Below are 20724 nucleotides of genomic sequence, written 5' to 3'. Positions count from 1 at the left end.
AATGGACGTTTTCGACTTGCGCATATACTGCAGAGTGAGTGACTACTATTGGAGTGTGGATTGCTTACCTGATATGTTGCAGAGTCTTGACGTCCTAAACTGAACACAAATCTGAGCTTTAATCTTGATTGCAAAACTTTGAGGCCCTCTGGAAACATCAAGATTAACTTTAAAGCTTAAATGCTGACTGTGATGATGATTATCTACAATCAACATGTCTTTGGCTTGCTACATTTTGTTGGCTTGAAATGAAATTCAGTCTGTTCAGTAAAATGAACTCTGCTCTGTGCCTTGTTTATTGAATTTGTCCTTAAATGAATTGTGCTTAAAGATGAGTGTTACAAGAGAAATGAATGATGATGGATTCACAACTGATAAAGAGGATGTTACAGTGTTTGAATTAAACCCCTACCATGATCACAATTATACTGAAACTGTTCAAATGGATAAACGAGTAAGGATCATGTCAGACAAAGGTGTTTCGCTGGATATTGAAAACTTGCAAAGGCAATGCAAATAAAAGTTTCCGCCTTAAATAACCTGCTTACTATTGAGGGTAAAAAGGAAGATCTTGAAAGACAATTGAATCGAGAAAAGTAGCAATTACAAATGGAAACCAAACTAGCTGCTGAAGATCCTATGCATATTATGATAAGCATGCAGTGTCACGTACATAAAATTCAAAGGCATCATTACATCCACGAAATGCAATTGTGAGTTTGGTGTAAACATCCAACCAGGGTTGCCTTCTCCAATGTTCCAACTCAAAGTCCTATTTTGCATGATATTGTAGCCTACAACAGTAAAATAACATTACTGCTCAACTGCTTCAACAGTCAGCTTCCTCGTTTCAGGATAAATCTAAATCTTTAAGTAAAGGCCATGCAACTGTTGCAGCTGTTCATACTGTTTCAGAATCATGTTTATCTTAGTAGTAAAGAAATAAAACAAGGTAAAATATACATTAAATGACTTCCGTTTTTTTTTTTGTAAATAATATTCACTCTGCAAAAAAGGAATGAAATGGTCATGTAAGACACCTGGGGACACCATATAGGTAAACTGAATGTCTGACCATGCTGTGATTCAAATTTGAGAATGATACTCCAAAAAAAAATATTTCTGTAAGCTTTTATTTAAAAAAACAGCCCAGGCGTCCTTTTAGAAAAAGTGCACTTGGAAACTCCAAATAGACACGTGATAACAAAATGGCATGATTATCAAAAGATAATGAGTCAGGACTACATACTACATGATGTATATCAATTCAGAACTTCTCTGCCCAGCAAAGCACATAGAAAAAACTATTTCAGAAAAAAACATTTGCAAATTTAACAAAAATACTTGTTTTTTTGAATGTGGTCGGTCATGAAGAGACTCCAGATTCCAGTCCTCATCTGACTCAGCTGAAGGCCTATTTTACATCACAAGAAACACACACACACACACACACACACACACACAAAGCAAAAGAGGATTTTAGTTTGAGTCAAAAGTTAGAGACATGAACTATTCGTATAAGAAACTATTATGTAATATACATGAGCATATATACAGTATAATGTATACACACACACACACACACACACACACACACAAATTATATGAATTATATTTATAATACAACTGCCTTATGTTTGCCAAATAACTCATGTTTATAATGCTCAGCATTCCTGGTAATTACTCATATTTTTCCCCATATATCTGATTTTATTGTTTTTAGTTTGTATATTCTATGATTCAGATTCATATAGCCAGTTACATATGATGAATTTGCAATAACATGTCATAGAAAAATAAACCCATGTAAAACTCATGTCTTCGTCATCTCCACTGTTATTTTTATAATCCAAAGCAGCTAACATGAAACAAAAGCTGTAACTATAATGTACATAAGACAAACTTCTGTCGGAGCGCAGTGTACCGGCTTCTCTCCGTCAACGCAACGCATCTCTGTCTTTTTGCACCTCGATCGATTGTGCAATCAATCAGCTTCTCCAAAAAAACTCTGAACACAAAGATCATTTGCAGTCGATGATCCACAATGGAGATGTTTATAATCAAACCTTTGGAGAAAACGGATCGCTTCTCAGCGACTTGGTGAGCTAATGTTATTAGCAACAGGCGCTATGTTGTTTGTTGCCTTTGGCCACGCCTGCATCATCTGGAGCAGCGCATATTCGGGTTGAAGTACCTTTTACTGACGTTAAGCAAATCCTTTTAATCGTTTCATGATTGGTTACTACCCCTGCCTGTCAAAACTTTGCTGGCTATGCATTGGATGGCTTTGTTTTGGCGTAATCCAGTCAAAAGCCTATGGTGAGCTGAATGACATCTGGCTTATCCAATATGCGCTTTCAGGACATTTTAAGTTGTCAAACCTTATCTGATTGGACAAAACAGAAAAACATGGTGGGATATTCATCTGAGCAGTCTAATGGCGCTTTTCCATTGCATAGTACCCCACGGTTTGGTTTAGTTTTGGTCGGGTCAGCTTACTTTTGGGAGCTTTTCCATTAGGTGCAGTACGTGGTACCCGATACTTTTTTTCGTACCACCTCAGTTGGGGTTCCAAGCGACCCGAGCTGATACCAAATGTGACGCGAAAACACAGTAGATCACTGATTGGTCTGAAAGAAACGTCACTAACAGCGTCATTCTGTTAGCTTTACCTTTAGTGCTAGCTTGCGCTCTAAGAGCAAACATCTAAAGCAAACATGTTGTCATCTGTGCTCTGCTATAAGTTCCCAAACTACCTTTTAGTGATGAAAAACATCCACATGTTGAGAATCAGCATCACCATAACAGTTTTTTCCAGACTTGCAGTTTGTGGCGGAACATTCGCAATGAGCACGTCAGCATTATATGCTTAAATGCAACTTCATTGAGGCTCAGCGGAGTGCCGTCGGCTGACACATAGGTGTTTCAACAGAAACTGTGATGTGATACAGAGGTAGTTATAAACGCGATGTGCAAACATTGTGGTGGCCAATTTTAATTTTGTGGCAGACTGAGAAATAAATAAACGTATGGGAATATACAACGAAGCTCTCCTCTCACTTGTATGATGTCACAGCTGTAGGCAGCAAAAATATAACGACACGCCTATAATCCCTCCCACTGCGAAGTGATACTAAACTCAATGGAAAAGCTAACCACGCCAAAGTGAGGTGAGCTGACCCGACCCAAACTAAACTAAACCGTGGGGTACTATGCAATGGAAAAGCGCCATAAGGAAGCAGGAAGAGATGGATTTTCACTGATAAAAATCGATATTTGATACAAAATGAACATGATCGATCATACTTAGCGGATGTAAACAAAGGAGGATATTGCTGGATTTTTCACTATTTTTCGTTGTTTTGGATTAAAACGCGGGATGCTTTTTGAAGAGTGGACCCTTACGTTGCAATGTACGTTGAAGTTTTTGGGAATTGTCAGCAATTATCAGAACCATATGGCAAGATATGTTAGTGCCCAGTCCCCTTTTTATATGCGTTTCCGTCTGCATTTCATTTAACCCTTTCCACACCAGTGTTTTGATTGCAAAAATAAGCTCAGAACATGAATTTTGAGTGTTTAAACTTTAAAATAATGCAAAGTTTATGATTGTTGATTGAATATTTGATGTTAAACACAGTACAAAAACATGTAAAAACGCCCCCCCTAGGACCCGCCGCCGGGCCGGTGCGTGTTAACAAGTTTTAAACACAACTATAACGAGCCCTTGAAGTCAATTCCATTTCACTACTTAAGGGCTCATTATAGTTGTGCATAGGAAAAGTTGTGTACAGTTGTGCGTAGGAAAAGTTGTGTATAGGTGTGCAAACAGAAATAACTATTACGCAGGTTTTTTTTACTTGATGGGAGGGGTTTTAGTTGACCAATCACATGCTTGCGGTCCACGTAGAGCTGACACACTGTGTGCATAACCGTTGTTCCTACTGAAATGTTTTTATGACATTGCAATTTAAAAGCATTTTTAAATATCCTGTAACACCAAGTATGTCATGTACAAGTACATTTTTATGAATACATTGTTAGCCTATTTTAGTTCATATTCATAGTGTCTCAGAATAGCACCGATAAGTACACTTAGAATTTCTTAAAGGGACCATTTAAAATATCCGCCAAAAAAAAAATCAATTCATACTCCACACTCCAAACAGACGGGGGCAGTATACCTCCAGAAAGTGAGTTGGTCTATTTTAATTTAGCAGCTGCAAATTTAGCAGCATATATCAAGTTTGATTTACATTAGCAACTAAGTTATCATTAGTCACAAAAAAAACATTCGGTCTCATTAAAATTGCAATGTTTTCCGCTACGTTTCGTGCCTCCATTTGGTGTTCATTATCATCGAAGACATTTCAAGCTTCTTAGCTAATGTTACATTTTAGCATCAGCTTGGTAGATAACGGGTGAAAACCGGATCGGATCCGTAGAGCTAACTATTAAACGCTAAGGATGCGCGATAATTTGCATGCGATAGTCATTGCGCTTCTCGTCAGTGAAGCCGGTTTCTTGATTAAAAGTGAATCGCCATTAGCTGCTTTCAGATGGAGCCACATTTACTGCACAAAGCCGTAGTTCATGTACAAGCTGAGCATAGGTTATCGCAATGCCTATTATAAGTGAACTTCTAGCGAAATACTAACAGCATCTTACTTACCAATCGAAAAGAAATGTAGTCATTTCCGAGTCGAACCTCATTTCTTTCATGTCCATTAGTTGTCTCCAGCGATGAAAAGCAGTGCCAGTATTTAGTCTGGTTCGGTTCCTTTATTTATCATATTTTATTTGTTTTTCCGAGCGCGTTGTTCCCTGTAGCAAATGGTTGTGGTAATGGTAAATGTCTCTTGCTTTAGCCATTCTTCCGCTCTCTTCCCTGAACTGAAATACGTCCGAAAACCCTATTGCAAGGCAGGAAGGCATGTCCGAATCCATGGCTGTCCGAATTGCATTTCTCTGAGCTGCCTTCATGCTTAGTCAACAAGTCAGCTTCGGACGCAGCGGTAGTAGTAGAGGGCTGTCCCACACACGCGACTTATTCGTGTATTGCAGTTTGGATGGCGGTTATGTGTGTGGCCCGCATACCGCCTCCCATGGTCGAAACTGGTATTACAACACCAGTCGGGCTGTAGCTAGTAATTTAGCATGCTAATTCAGATTGATATTTCTGCAGCACTATACCTTGTCATTTTTTTAATGACATCTTTGCCCTTATTTCTTCTCATTCTTTTGATGCGTGTAGCTAATTTTCTAAAATCTTTTATCTCAATTATTACAAATGGCACCTTTAAGAAGTGCTAAAGAAGAATTTTAGGATATTAAGTACAAAATTACTATGTGAAAATAAAGCACGTATGGAAGTGTACTTTTTTCACCTGGAAAGTCTCATCACAAACTCTTACCAGTAGTTCAATGTAAGGAAGTGAAGAATCAACATTGAAATCTTCGAGATATGCATATTTTTGTCATCCATAGCTGTCACTGGAAATGGACTTGTCATCTTCGTGACTGGCTACAAAATGAAGAAAACAGTGTTATTTTTGTTACCTTCTGATTCATGATGATTGAAAAACTTTTTTTTCTAGTTTGTAACTTTTCTCAGTACAATGGTCAGTTTGTTCTAAAGCAAAATAAACAAAACCTCCACATTCACTAAAATTAAAACACATATTGGATCTTTTTAGTCAAAAATGTATTTCTTTTGTTTTGATATTAATGTTGTCGGTTGTTGAAGAAGATTTGCTAAATAGATTTTTTCAGCAACATTTATCTTCCTACAAAATCATCACTCCGCCCCTAAACTCCTGTTTGCATAAGAGGAAACCAGCTAAAAATTGTTGATACAAAGACGTTGCTGCGGCCTTTGACAACATCTATCTGTACCATTACCTAAAGACAGAAGAGAGAAAATAAAGACCAAGAAAATGGGTAAGAATTTACATGTTTGCTATACACTCTTAAAAATAAAGGTGCTTGAAAGGTTCTTCACAGCGATGCCATAGAAGAACCACTTTTTCTACCATACCTTTTTATCATTATCTAAAAATAATTTTTATTATTAAATATATATATATTTCTTTGAGGTTAAATATATATATATATATATATATATATATATATATATATATATATATATATATATATTATGGAAGCCCATTTCCGCCACATAAGAAAAAAATCATGCTCTGATAAGTCATAATTATGACTTTAAAAGTCGAAATTATGACTTTTAAAGTCATAATTATTAGATAAAAAGTCGTAATTATGAGATAAAAAGTCAAAATTATGACTTTAAAAGTCATAATTATGAGATAAAAAGTCATAATTATGAGATAAAAAGTCGAAACTTTTTATCATCTCATAATTATGACTTTTCATCTCATAATTCTGACATTTAAAGTCAAAATTCTGACTTTATATCTCATAATTATTACTTTTAAAGTCATAATTTCGACTTTTTATCTCATAATTTTGACTTTTAAAGTCATAATTTCGACTTTTAAAGTCATAATTATGACTTTTAAACTCATAATTATGATTTATCAGAGCATGATTTTTTTTTCTTATGTGGCGGAAATGGGCTTCCATAAATATATATATATATATATATATATATATATATATATATATTATTTTATTTTTTTTACCTCAAAGAAATATATATATATTTAATAATAACAATTATTTGTGCTAAAATAGTATAAATGTTTAGTTTTAAAACCATTTTGAAAAGCTGGTTATATTTTTATGTTTCTGCACAAGTTCAGCAGACAGTGAAGTTCGGGTTTGTTCCGATCAGAGGTCGTGAGCGGAGAGCGCATTTCTGAATATTAGAAATATTTTAATTAGAAATATATAAAACATAATAATAATAATATTATAACAGATTTTTGTTAGGTCGGACAATGATTACCAAATTTCTCTCTCATATTGCTCTTCATAACCACTGAAAACCGTCAAAAAAGTTAAACTAGTGGTGGGTACAAAATGACTCATGACGAAATAAGGTGGGTACCCACCATCGCCAAAATCGACGCCTATGAAAACATCCCCCCCTCTGTTTTTTTCACAAATCGCACCCTGTATATATATATATATATATATATATATATATATATATATTTTTTACCTCAAAGAAACTTTTGTGAAAGGTTAAAGGTTCTCCTACAGCATCATGAAGATGTCTTCATTTTGCAGTGTAGTTGCATGTTTTCCTCCTATAATGTTGCAAATTCATTTGTGTTAAGACTAGTTAGCACTGAATAAAGCCAAATGGGCTAAAGCATTTTTGACCCAACGCTGGTTTGAAATAACTAAATAACTAAATGAAGAGTTTCGTTGCAAAACGAGATATCCACCGTTTTTTTAATTGTTCAGAAATCTTGTTTTTTTGGTTGTGCATTCCAATTAATTTCAATGCAACTGCAGTTGGTTTGTTTTGATTTAAACCTTCATAACTTAAAAAATACAGCTAAGTAGCACCATAAAACAATAATAACATGATAACGTAATAATAAACATGTTTTGACAAAAATGTAAAAAAATGGATTTATCTCGTTTTGCAACGAAACTCTTCAAATATTTTTTTCAGAGTGCAATATAAAGTACAATGTATACTGTATATGAAATAAATCTGTTATATGTTGCTTTTTATTACGTACACACACACGCACACACACGCACACACACACGCACACACACACAGGTATATATATATATATATATATATATATATATATATATATATATATATACAACCCCAAAACAGAAAAAGTTGGGAGACAGTAGAAATTGTGAGTAAAAAAGGAATGGAATAATTTACAAATCTCATAAACTTATATTTTATTCACAGTAGAATATAGATAACATATCAAATGTTGAAAGTGAGATATTTTGAAATGTCATGACAAATATTGGCTCATTTATGATTTCATGAGAGCTACACATTCCAAAAAAAGTTGGGACAGGTAGCAATAAGAAGCCATAAAAGTTAAATGTACATACAAGGAACAGCTGGAAGAGGACCAATGTTTAGGAATAGGAATGTTGTCCTATTCTTGTCTAATACAGACTTCTAGTTGCTCAACTGTCTTAGGTCTTTTTTGTCGCATCTTCCTCTTTATGATGCACCAAATGTTTTCTATGGGTGAAAGATCTGGAATGCAGGCTGGACATTTCAGTACTCAGATCCTTCTTCTACGCAGTCTTGATGTTGTAATTGATGCATGTGGTCTGGCATTTGTCATGTTGGAAAATGCAAGGTCTTCCCTGAAAGAGACGACGTCTGAATGGGATCATATGTATCTAGAACTTGGATAAACCTTTCAGCATTGATGGTGCCTTTTCAGATGTGTAAGCTGCCCATGCCACACGTACTCATGCAACTCCAAACCACCAGAGATGCAGGCTTCTGAACTGAGCGCTAATAACAACTTGGGTTGTCATTGTCCTCTTTAGTCCGGATGAAATGGCATCCCAGTTTTTCAAAAAGAACTTCAAATTTTGATTTGTTGAACCACAGAACAGTTTTCCACTTTGCCAAAGTCCATTTTAAATAAGCCGTGCCCAGGGAAAACGCCTGTGCTTCTGGATCATGTTTAGATATGGCTTCTTTTTTTACCTACAGAGTTTTAGCTGGCAACAGCGAATGACACGGTGGATTGTGTTCACTGCCAATGTTTTCTGAAAGTATTCCTGAGTCCATGTTGTGATTTCCATTACAGTAGCATTCCTGTATGTGATGCAGTGCTGTCTAAGAGCCTGAAGATCACGGGCATCCGGTATGGTTTTCCGGTCTTGACCCTTACGCACAGAGATTGTTCCAGATTCTCTGAATCTTTGAATGATATTATGCACTGTAGATGATGATAACTTCAATCTCATTGCAATTTTTCTCTGAGAAACTCAGAAAACTATTTTTCGCTGCAGCATTGGGGGAATTGGTGATTCTCTGCCCATCTTGACCTTTGATAGACACTGCCACTCTGAGAGGCTCTTTTTATACCCAATCATGTTGCCAATTGACCTAATAAGTTGCAAATTGGTCTTTCAACTGTTCCTTATATGTACATTTAAATCTGGCCTCTTATTGCTACCTGTCCCAACTTTTTTTGGAATGTGTAGCTCTCATGAAATCATAAATGAGCCAATATTTGGCATGACATTTCAAAATATCTTACTTTCAACATTTGATATGTTATCTATATTCTACTGTGAATAAAATATAAGTTTATGAGATTTGTAAAATACACTGAAAAAAATCATTCATTCAATTTACTCAATTTACTCAATTTTTTAAGGTAAGTGGTTGCAATCAATTTAGTTGTTACATTTAAACAAAAAACAATTAGAATGGCAAAACAAAAACAAAAACTAGCTTAAATAGCTTAAATAAATTTATTGCAAACCACTTACCTTAAAAAAAATTGTAAATTGAACGAATCATTTTTTTCAGTGTACACACTAAGGGGCCAATCACACCAAAAGTGTTTGCGCGCTGTTTATGCGCGCCTTGCGTTTTTTGCCACCAGCCGCAGCACGCGCTTTTGAAGGCGAGTGGAGAAGCGCCCGACGCCATTCGCGTCTTTCCATGTCCAATCGAATGAGGGAAGAGGCGGGACTTACGTTGTGGTGAGGGAAGTTTACAGTTGCTTTGAAGAACCGGACTCCACTCGCTCACTCTCTCCTGCGTGTTTGTGGACCTTTTTAAAAAAGGCAGTGCATCGTGCCTTGCGTTTCCAAGCGTTTAAAGGGCTTTTGGTGTGATTAGCCCCTTAGTGTATTGTACCATAATCAACATTTCTAATTTGTATTTTCTTTCTGCAGAGGGCACAACTTTGGGACCTCAAAACCACACTAATGACACAGCATATACCTCCACAGATTACAAATTATCAAATATTGAAATCTTTCAGATGTGCACATATTTAGTTATCTTGGTCATAGGTGTCATTGGAAATGGACTTGTCATCTTTGTGACCGGCTACAAAATGAAGACGACAGTCAACTCCATTTGGTTTCTCAACTTGGCGATTGCAGACATCCTTTACATTTTGTTCTTGGTTTGCAGAGTGTTTTTAATTTTTTCAAACTACAACTGGCCATTTGGTGACATGTGTAAATGGGCTTTGTTTGTGATGACTCTAAATATGTTCGCAAGTGTTTTCTTTCTGACAGTTATCAGTGTGGATCGATGTCTGTGCACATGGTTTGTTGTTTGGGCTCAGAACAAGCGAACTTTAGTCAAAGCCAGAATCATCTGTGTATTTGTGTGGATTTTATCCATCTACTGCAGCCGCCCTTCTATCTATATATATAGCTCGATAAAGATATATGGTGGATTTAAATGTTTCTACAGTGTTAACAAACACATGTCACAGCTCACAGCCAAGTTTGTGGTGGGCTTTCTAATTCCCTTCTTGATCATTGTATCTTCATACACAGCTATTGGTGTGCGAGTAAAACGTCTGAAAACAGGAAAGCAGCTGCGAGTTTACCGGATCATATCTGTGATTCTGGCTTTTTTCATATGCTGGTTTCCTTTCCATGTTCAACAACTGTGTTTGATAAGTTCAGTGAGCTATAACTGGAGTTACAGTGCTAGAAAGAAACTTCATGCTGCATTTCCTTTTGTAGACGGTCTGGTTTATGTAAATAGTTGTCTGAACCCCATTCTCTATGTGTTTATGTGTGATGAGTATAAGAAGAAACTTAAAAAGTCTCTCTTGCTGGTGTTTGAAGCGGCTTTTACTGAAGAGCATCTGAATTTAAGATCAACTCCACTTCCTCAAACACCTCAATGCCAGCAGGTACTAAATGTACAGACAGAAGAAACAAGCATCTGATTCAAGCTCTAGCTTCAGTCGTTGGATGATGGTTTTGTTTTACGCAGTCATGCTGTTAATGCAAATGTTATCTCTGTTATTGACTGAATTATTATAATTGAAAACGTTTTTATTTTCTGCTAAAAACATTTTTTTAGATCATTATTAAAATCATATTATGCTGAATTGTTTATGCTTTTCACCTTATTGTAAAAATAATAAGGATACAACCTCAAACCTTTTTTTATCATAATTTAAAGGCTTCATTTTTTCCTGGCATAAATGTTGTATTTTGCTTAAAAATTATATTATATGCACAAAACTCACGGGTATCGTTACATGAGTATTTTCTGAACTGTGTGTTTCAGTACATTTACAGGCTTCCTGGTTAACTTCTGATCTACATTTACATCTCTACTTATACCTTCAGATATATATTCTTGGAAAATGGTACAACTTATGAGCCTTTAGTCACTCATAATAATAATAATTATTATTATTAATTCGTAATAATCGTAAATATCGTATCCGATATCAGAATGAAGTGATGTGATGTCATGAAGTGATGTCATGTATTTCTGTTTCCATGTCTGTCACGTATTGTATTGGTTACTCAACTGTCCTATTTTCTTACCATTTTCGCTTCGGTTTAAGGTTAGATTTACATAAAATGACATCCTTACCCAAACCCAACTCTGACCCTAATGCCAGGAGACAATGGTTTAAAAATCATAAAATATAAAAAATAAATAAACAGGTATAAACCAATACTTAAAGTGACATCCTAATGCAAACACCAAATCTAACCCGAAACCGAAGCGTCAAGGGTTTGAAAATAGGACAAAACAGTCGAGTTACAAATATATGTCATGTTCACGCAAAAAGGTGGAAAAACGTGTCAGTGTCATAGCCGGGCTAACACCAGACCAGTCTCATAGAGAATAAGAAGTGGTCTGGGAACCACATTTTCATTTTCTCGTATTTGAGGCGTGGTTAACGAATGCCCAGAGCCATTTATTGGGCGCTACAAATGTCTATCAAATGCGTCTGTACGTAGCTCATAGCCAAACGGTGTGTCGCATAGACGTCGTCATCATCTTGCTGCCCCCTCCCGTTCTGTGATTGGTTCCCTATGGCATTTATTGGGTGCTACGAATGTCTATCAAATGCATCTGTACGTAGCTTATAGCCAATCGGTGTGTCACATAGACTTCGTCATCGTCTTGCTGCACCCTCCCCGTTCTGTGATTGGTTCCCTATGCCATTTATTGAGTGCTACGAATGTCTATCAAATGCATATGTACCTAGCTAATAGCCAATCGGTGTGTCGTATAGACGTTGTCATCATCTTACTGCCCCCTCCCCGTTCTGTGATTGGTTCCCTATGCCATTTATTGAGTGCTACGAATGTCTATCAAATGCATCTGTACCTAGCTAATAGCCAATCGGTGTGTCGTATAGATGTTGTCATCATCTTGCTGCCCCCTCCCCGTTCTGTGATTGGTTCCCTATTTTAGGGGCAATATAGGTCCATAGTTTCCATGCTAGACTTGCAGCGTGAATAAATTTGCACTCAAGGCAGCATGGGGAAACCCAGGCTATCAGTGTCACGGAAAAGACTCCCAAAATGACATGACTATAGGTACATAATTTCTGATACAGGGTTGCAGCATGACCTTTCTATATGCTGAAAAGCAAACATGAACGCATATTCACAGTAACGTCCGAAAAATATTTGCATGCTCAAAGTCCAATACGACCTACCCTTAACGCAAATAAAGTGACGACTGTTGCCTGGAAAATGATGTGATCCTTAAGAAACCCAAACATCAGAATACAACTCATCTTTGAATTTTAAATGTTTTTATTAATTATTTGTCATTTAATGTTTACTCTGTAGTTTAATTTATTGATTCAATGACACATAATTTATTTAATTGTTATTAAGTGTAACAAAACATCACCCTCTGGCAGTGAATTGAGGGTAAATCAGCCATTTGAGTGTGCATAGATTCACTGCAAATTTTCATATAAAATAGTATACCATCCAGGAACTTTATGGATACTCAAACTACTATTTTTGGCATACTAATTTTGCTTTCGAATACTACAGTACAGTAGTGCATCCCTATGCCGAACAGCAGGTGTCATCATCGTTCAGTCTGCATACACCGGTGTATTACATCCATATGGTGTGTCACAGTCTTATAAGATGGCATACATTGAACAGTATGTAGCAGGATTACAGTCTTGTGAATATATAACTTAGTCTTGATATGGTTAAATTTAGCACACTTTCAAATGGAGAGTCTCAGCATTATACACCCTCTCATAGACTCCCTGGCAAACAAAGCAGTAATGGATGTGTTACTTCTAGATATCATGGCTCCCTTCAATGTCACACTCCGTCAACAATTTTTATTTTTGATAAACAATGTTTTAATGGCATGTGAAATTAATTTTATATGGCATGGGAAACTTTTTTGGCAGATGTTATTCAAATGTCTTTCCACGGAAGCATATTTTTCTCTTTACATTATCACCCCACACTCCACCCATTTTCTTCCTTATAAAGGGAAATTGCAGAGACATGTTGTGGGCATTGACATCTACCACATACATAATGTATACCTGCAGACACACAGTAGAAAATAAAGACTAAGAAAATGGGTAAGAATTTACATCTATGCTGCTATGTTATGTTTGCTGATGTATCAAATTAATTTATGTTTTAAAGATACACAGAATGAAAGTAACTTGGTTTACATTTTAACTGTAACTTAGCAAAATTGTGATAAGAGCTTTGTTGTTTATGTGAAGATGTATGACATTAGTTTTGTTAAAGGCGAACTTTGTATTATTTTCTCCACAATTATCTTGACGGTTGCATCTTTGCTTTAAACAAGATAATGACCACTTGAGTTGAAAGTGATCTTATCTGTCTGTGCTTTTGTCTCTTAGTGTTGACTGCAAATTTAAAGTAAAATAAAAGTCATGCGCTCATAACGTCTTATTGGTTTTGATCACAATGTGTGCAATGCAATTTAGATGCAATATAAAATTGTGAAAAGCGATCATGAAAATGCAAGCTTTAAATCCGTACTTACAAATGAAGTTGCATTGTTGAAATATTTCAGTGTTGATGCATTTCCAAAAAAAGCAAAATTAGCTACAGGCAGTATCAAGTTTTACAATGGAATTAAACGTCTGTTTAAACCAATGCTTTGTCTGGCGTGTGAAACCACGTACTTAAACTGTCTTTTTTTGTCTAAACCAACCATGTTACATGCATTTTTTCCAACAACTTATTTAAGTTAAAATGAGACAATTATATATTTTGCCTGATATTGATATACATGATATACATTTCCAATATTGTGCCATCACCTGTAATTCATGCAATATAATTAATGCAACGTCTTAATACGTTGGGCATACGGTTTGTTGTATGTTGATTGATGTAGAAGATTGTGTACTCATATCATCTCTCTAGGTGTAAGGTCTAGACTCCCTGGGCACTTTAATAGGCTTACACCCGGTGCAATACAGCTCAATGTGCGACACAAGTTTCTTTGTTTCAGCTAGGCGCAATTATCATTTTTGCATTTAGCGCCACGTTGTTTAAATAGCAAACGCATTTGCGCCCATGGCGTTCTGGTCTGAAAACAAGGTGTGTTCAGGCGCATGTTGGAGCGTTGCTATTTTGAGGCAACTAAAATAGACTACCAACTAAGACCTGTCTAAAGTCAATGGAATGCAATATTGTTTTTGTTATTTAATGAGCGCGTTAGTAATATGCAGCTATAAACAGATGACAACACGCGTTTGCTTATCACACACATGGATGCGCAGCAGCACATAAACGTTTTACGCATGGCGTGAGCGCAACTGGCTTTTAAAGTGGATCAGAGTTGAGACTCTCATTGGTTTATTGCACGTTACGCTCAAAACACACCCATTACGAGAATAGGAATAACCCCTTTAGGCTGTGCGCTTGTCATTTTTCCCATCGTTAAATTAGTAAAAGTAGATTCGGACACACCCTGTGCACTTAGACAATGCGCTTAGATAGGGCCCTCCCTCTCTCTCTCTCTCTCTCTCCTTGTTTCTTCTTAATCTTAGTCGAAAGCCAATAACATAATTAAAAACTGAATGGAAAACACCTGTTTGTATTTTATTTATTTATTTAACAAGGACCATGCATACCAAAAGTGTTATGCCAAAGTTAGCAATAAAGCTGCACCTGCAGTCCCTGGGAAGAATGTTGTTCACCGTGTGTATAAAACTGTATGTGTTGACTGTTGCTTTTGTCTAATAAAATGTCTAATAAAAGCCTTGATTGTGTCCGAAACATCACTGATTTTAAACTAACAGCACTTAATTATTTTCTAGAGTGAGTGCTGCAACATTTTTTCATGTGTAAAATTTATTTAATAAAAGACTTTCACATATTGCTCTTTATCTTTATCACACAATCAAAAAAACTAATGCGCCACCCTTTATACCTCCAGGTGATCACCTAAAGATCGCATGACATACTACACCACAATAAACAAAAAGAAAACAAATCCAGGCAAGAAAACAAACTTAATGAAACCACACAAAAAGCAAAAGTATCATGCGCAATATAGAAAAGTTCCTGTAAAGTCAATCTTGAAAATAGTTTCTATAAATGTACAAATAATGGCCTTCTCAGCTACCGTAGTTGCAACTCTTGGGTCATCACAACTGGGTGTTCAACGTATCACTGTTTCTGTTTAATAAACGTTGTGTAACGTTTTGTTGGGGCTGAACGCAGCCCAGGTTTGTAGTTGTATTTGAAAGTTGAGAGAGACGGCGGCTTTTCTGCATGCTGTTGTGGTTTCATCGCAGACATCATAGAAAGCTGCCTATTTTTCAAGATTTGGATTTTTTTTACATTTAATATCTTACCTTACAGGGACTTTAATAATGGCCTATATGCACACAAAAATATTTAAAGAATGAATAAATAATAAAAGAAAAACCTTTAAAGAAATGTGTGAATGTCAAACTCTTCGTTTTATCCCTTGGGGTATACCGTGTTAAGTAAAAATTTAAAATGGCTAAAAAAACAATGTAATTTTGTGTATTTGGTATAATGCATATGTGTTCGCGTGCATGGTTTATGCTTAAAAAAACACATTATTTTCCACTTACCATACATTTTTGTTCACAAGTTCTGCGTCCCTGATTGGCCAGCTAATCTGTACATTCAGGTTGTTTGTGTACAAAAAGCCACTAAATTAAACGGCTGTAAAAATGAATCAGATTAATATTTTTTCAATTTTTTTCATAAATCTGTTAATCACCCTCAGTACTGATCAAAACTACCAAATGCTTAAAAAATTCCATGATTTTAACTCTTTAATTGCCAATTTCAGATGTGGTGTCACTGATTTGATGAAAAAACACACAAAATTACAGATTTTCAATAAAAAAGTGATGTGGACTGGATTTTTTTTCACCTTGTCATAGACTGGTAAAAACATTGGCTTTGATGCACTTTTAGTTTTTGTGCCGCATCAGTTTTTATTTTTTTCTCCCTAATTAGTTGTTCATGGCTGTCATACTCCATATAACTCAATGTACAAGCCAGAAATTAAGCTCTGTTTTTTGAACAGGTCTACTAAAGGGTTAATGGTGCCACATGGTGATAAACAGTAAAAATGACAGATTTTGCCTCTAAGCAAAAGGAAAAACCGCCAACGATCAAGAATGCATGATTATATGGTGTCATGGAAGTCAATGGGGCAAAAACAGTAAACGAGGGAGGAAAAGAATAAAAACTGATGCTGCACAAAAACAAAAAATGCATCATAGCGAATGTTTTTACCAATCTTTGGCATGCCCAAGACTGTGAAAAAGGTCAAAAGATTCAGTCCACAGTCACTTTTTATATTGAAAATCAGTCAATTTGTGTTTTTTCCCCCAAATCAGTGACACCACTTATGAACTTGGCAATTAAAGAGTTAAAATCATGAAAATTTTGTAAACATTTGGTAGGTTTGATCAGTACTGAGTTTTTAAGAAAAAAATATTCATCTGATACATTTTTACAGCCATTAAATTCAGTGGCCTTTTTTGTACACAAACAACCTGAAAGGATAGTGAATGGGAACAACCCACAAGAGTTAAAAAGTAATGTGAGTTACTTTTCAGTTGAAATAATTTGTTTTATAAAAATAGTATACTGAATTAAACTGAAACAGATCCGGGAGGACTTCTCAGTCATAAAAAACACCTGCAAGGCCTGAACTTCAAAGTAACTTAAGTATTAATTTCCATGGAAAGTAATTAAGTAACTAACGCAATGAGTTACTTTTAAAAGTAACTTTCCCCAACCCTGCTCCTTTCCATGTTTAAAAGATTCAGTCACAAAGCAATGCTGACAGGAGTTAACTTACAGGCTGTGAGTCAAAGTGGGAGGAATTATGATAATGTCAGTCTTGCCAGCAAGCCCAGGAAGTAAACTGTTGCCTACAATCTTTGTGTTGTAGTCCAAGAAAAGAGATTTACGTTGGAGACGATAACTCGTGTCACCGTTTATTTTAAGATTTGTACCTTTTGCATATCGTTAACATGTACTAATACACACACATCAAAGGAAATGTAAAATCGGACCATAAGTCAGTCTTTTGAAACCACTGTATGTATACTTCATTTGATTTTAAGCATATGCATAAAGCACTATGCAATGTGCAAGTGATTTCTCTCTTCTTTTTTTTTTGCAGTGGGCACAACTTTGAGACCTCAAAATCTGACAGAGAACACAGCAAACATCAACACAGTGGCATACCAAATCTTATCAAGCAACGATATCTTCGAGATATGCATATATCTTGTCATCTTGACCATGGGTGTCATTGGAAATGGACTTGTCATCTTTGTGACCGGCTACAAAATGAAGACGACAGTCAACTCTGTTTGGTTTCTGAATTTGGCGATTGCAGACTTCATTTTCGTTTTCTGTTTGATTATCAACATCATTTTTACCTTCAACAATAAGGTTTGGCCCTTCGACGACTCAGTGTGTAAATTCACCTCCTTGGTCACAGTACTAAATATGTTTGCGAGCAGTTTTTTGCTGACAGCCATCAGTCTGGACCGATGTCTGTGCACATGGTTGATTGTGTGGGCTCAGAATAAACGAACTCTAAACAAAGCCAGAATCATCTGTATATTTGTGTGGATTTTATCCATCTGCTGCAGCATCCCTTATGTCATGCAGCGCTCGGTACAGGAACAAAAAGGATTGAAACAGTGTGTCTATAAAAGCCAGAACCAGACAGATCGCGATGTATTAATGTCTCTGTTCACATACAGGTTTCTGGGTGGTTTTCTAATTCCCTTCTTGATTATTGCATCTTCATACATAGCTATTGGTGTGCGTGTGAAACGCCTTAAAATAGGAAAGCAGCTTCGGCCTTTCCGAGTCATTTTGTCTGTGATTCTGGCTTTCTTTTTATGCTGGTTTCCTTTCCATGTTCAACAACTGTGTCACATAAGTGCATTGAAGTATAAATGGAGTAATCATAAAGTAATTGATTCTGCAGGACCTTTTATTCAGTGTCTGGCTTATCTAAACAGTTGTCTGAACCCCATTCTCTATGTGTTCATGTGTGATGAGTATAAGAAGAAACTTAAAAAGTCTCTCCTGCTGGTGTTTGAGGCGGCTTTTACGGAGGATCTGCCTTGCCGATCAACACTTCATTCTACTTTACGCTACTCAGAGTCACAGCAAAGTAAATCTGGCAAGCAGACAAATGACACAACCATCTCCTCGTCTGGAAGTGGTCAGGGGAACAAGCTTTTAAATTCAGTCTGGTGATGACTGAAGATATAAACTTGTAAACCGAAGATGAAGGTTTCTCAAACATTCCTCCATTTGGTCCCACCCCAAACTATTGCCACTGGCTGAGTCAAAGGCGGACGGTTCGAGGAATCCAAAAAAAGCAATGTATGAGGAAATTACTTATTTTTTATATTTTCCTTGCTTTGTTACACAAAAAATGTACATTATAATGCTGTTTGTGCAAATATATATTTTGTTGTCTTAAAAATCATAATTATTGAGGGAACTGATTATTTTCTGTTTATAACATTGTGTGACTTTTTTAAAAAAAGAGCTGTTTTATATTAAATTAAGTCTTTGTCTTTTTGTAACCTTTGCTATCACCACTGTAAAAATAGACAATCAGGATGTACAACATAACCATTACATAACACATATATTTAACTTTTGTATAATATTGAGCTTATTGAATTGATTAAATGAAGTTATTACACGGCCCTCTGGAATGTTTGATTGGCCAGTGGGGACATTCCAAGGTTTGATATTCCCAGATAACAACCATCCAATATTATCTGGGTATTATCCACATCAGGTACTGTGAGACATCTTGACAATTGCAGTTTAATTCTTACAAATTTTATTGTCCATTAAACATATTTTCATAATATATTTAATTTACAACTGAGTAAACCAAATGCACAAATGATTGTGTTTACAGTGTGCAATATAACATGTGTTCATGTTTCACGTGTAAAAAAGCACATTATTTTTCACACAACTTATTTACCTCTATATCACTCTTTTCACTGTCCTGAAAACGGGCTGATGTCTTCCTTTTTCTATGAAGTCCCTCCTTCAGAAATATGTACCGAGTTCTGATTGTGTAGTTTGTTTAGTGTGTTGTGATTCGACATCAGCTTAGCTTAGCAGTGCCGTTTGATCCAAAGCTGGCGACTGACGTATTCCTGTGGGCGGAGTTTAGTCAAAAACTCTTTTGTTGACATCATTAAAACAGGAAGTAGAGGACTGTAGTCCAAACCGGTCGTTCGCTGTAGGCTTTGAAAGGGGAATTCTGTTAAGAAAATATATCGTCTGGCAGTGAACTTTGAGCTTTATCATTTTGCAGATATTATTTATGCACTTACAGCAACATTACACACTAACTAAAGTTTAAAAAATGGGATCAGGAGGAATGTGACCTTTAAGGTTGGAAACTCAGGGAGGATTTGCATTTGATACAAATAAGCGAATATGCCATTTTCTGAGACGTAAATAATACTGGTCTTTCTTTCTTTTTTATTTATTTTACATACCGAAAAAATCATAAAGGTGTTTATTTACAATGCACAAATAGTTCTTAAAGGTGTTTGTTGAACATTTTCATGAAGTCAAATGTTCTGTTGGTTGTATTTTATTGTAATGTTTATGAATGTTAAAAAACTGAAACAGCAAGTTCTACTGGAACGGTGTTGTTTACCGCTCGCAAAATTCTTTATAACATATCCGGATTTGATTTACAAAAACAACTGTCTGGCTGTGTTATCTCTTACTTAAACCATAAACATCTAGATTCCAGCCTGATCTCACGAAATTCCGTGGGATAGTCACGGAATTTTTGCTAATTTTTCCGTGGATTCTCACGGATTGGTTGCTCAACTGTTTTGTCCTATTTTCTTACTATTGTCACTTCGGTTACGGGTTAGATTTACATAAAATGGCATCCTCACCCAAACCCAACTCTAACCCCAACGCCAGGCAACAATTGTTTAAAGTTTAGGAAATATAAAAGAATAAATCAGAAAAAATAGTCTAAACCAATAGTTAAAGTGACATACTATCGCAAACACCAAATCTAACCCTAAACCGAAGCGACAATGGTTTGAGGGTGGGAGAAGGCAGTTGAGTGGCCAATCCGTGAGAATCCCAGGGAAAGATGGGCAAAACATTCTCTGACTATTCCACAGAACTTTGTGAGATCACGTTGCAAGATTCAGGTAACAGGTTGAATCAGTTTTTAGGGCTAAGAAGAGGGCAGCGCTGTACTTGTCTTTGTAATTCTAATGCGCACAATCTTTA

At 36.0% G+C, this 20724-nt stretch overlaps 2 protein-coding genes across 2 annotated transcripts in view; both read left to right on the top strand.

Moving 5' to 3' along the window:
- The window catches only part of LOC129438894 (C3a anaphylatoxin chemotactic receptor-like), a 391623-nt gene extending 371314 nt beyond the window's left edge, over window positions 1–20309 (top strand). Inside the window, exon 3 of the mRNA XM_073863361.1 lies at window positions 17588–20309. Within this exon, the coding sequence (XP_073719462.1) occupies window positions 17588–18684 (1097 nt within the window). The 3' untranslated portion in view covers window positions 18685–20309. The remainder of the gene's footprint in view (window positions 1–17587) is intronic.
- Window positions 5869–11032, top strand: LOC141361654 (C3a anaphylatoxin chemotactic receptor-like). Its single transcript, XM_073863237.1, has 2 exons — window positions 5869–5940; window positions 9838–11032. The coding sequence occupies exons 1-2, from the start codon at window positions 5937–5939 to the stop codon at window positions 10854–10856; spliced, it is 1023 nt and encodes a 340-aa protein (XP_073719338.1). The 5' UTR covers window positions 5869–5936; the 3' UTR covers window positions 10857–11032.
- Window positions 20310–20724: the final 415 nt, after the last annotated feature.

The sequence above is a fragment of the Misgurnus anguillicaudatus genome, chromosome 24 (assembly GCF_027580225.2).
Source record: "Misgurnus anguillicaudatus chromosome 24, ASM2758022v2, whole genome shotgun sequence".
NCBI lineage: Eukaryota > Metazoa > Chordata > Actinopteri > Cypriniformes > Cobitidae > Misgurnus > Misgurnus anguillicaudatus.
Note: the sequence above shows the minus strand (reverse complement) of the source record. Positions and strands in the feature narration are given on the sequence as shown.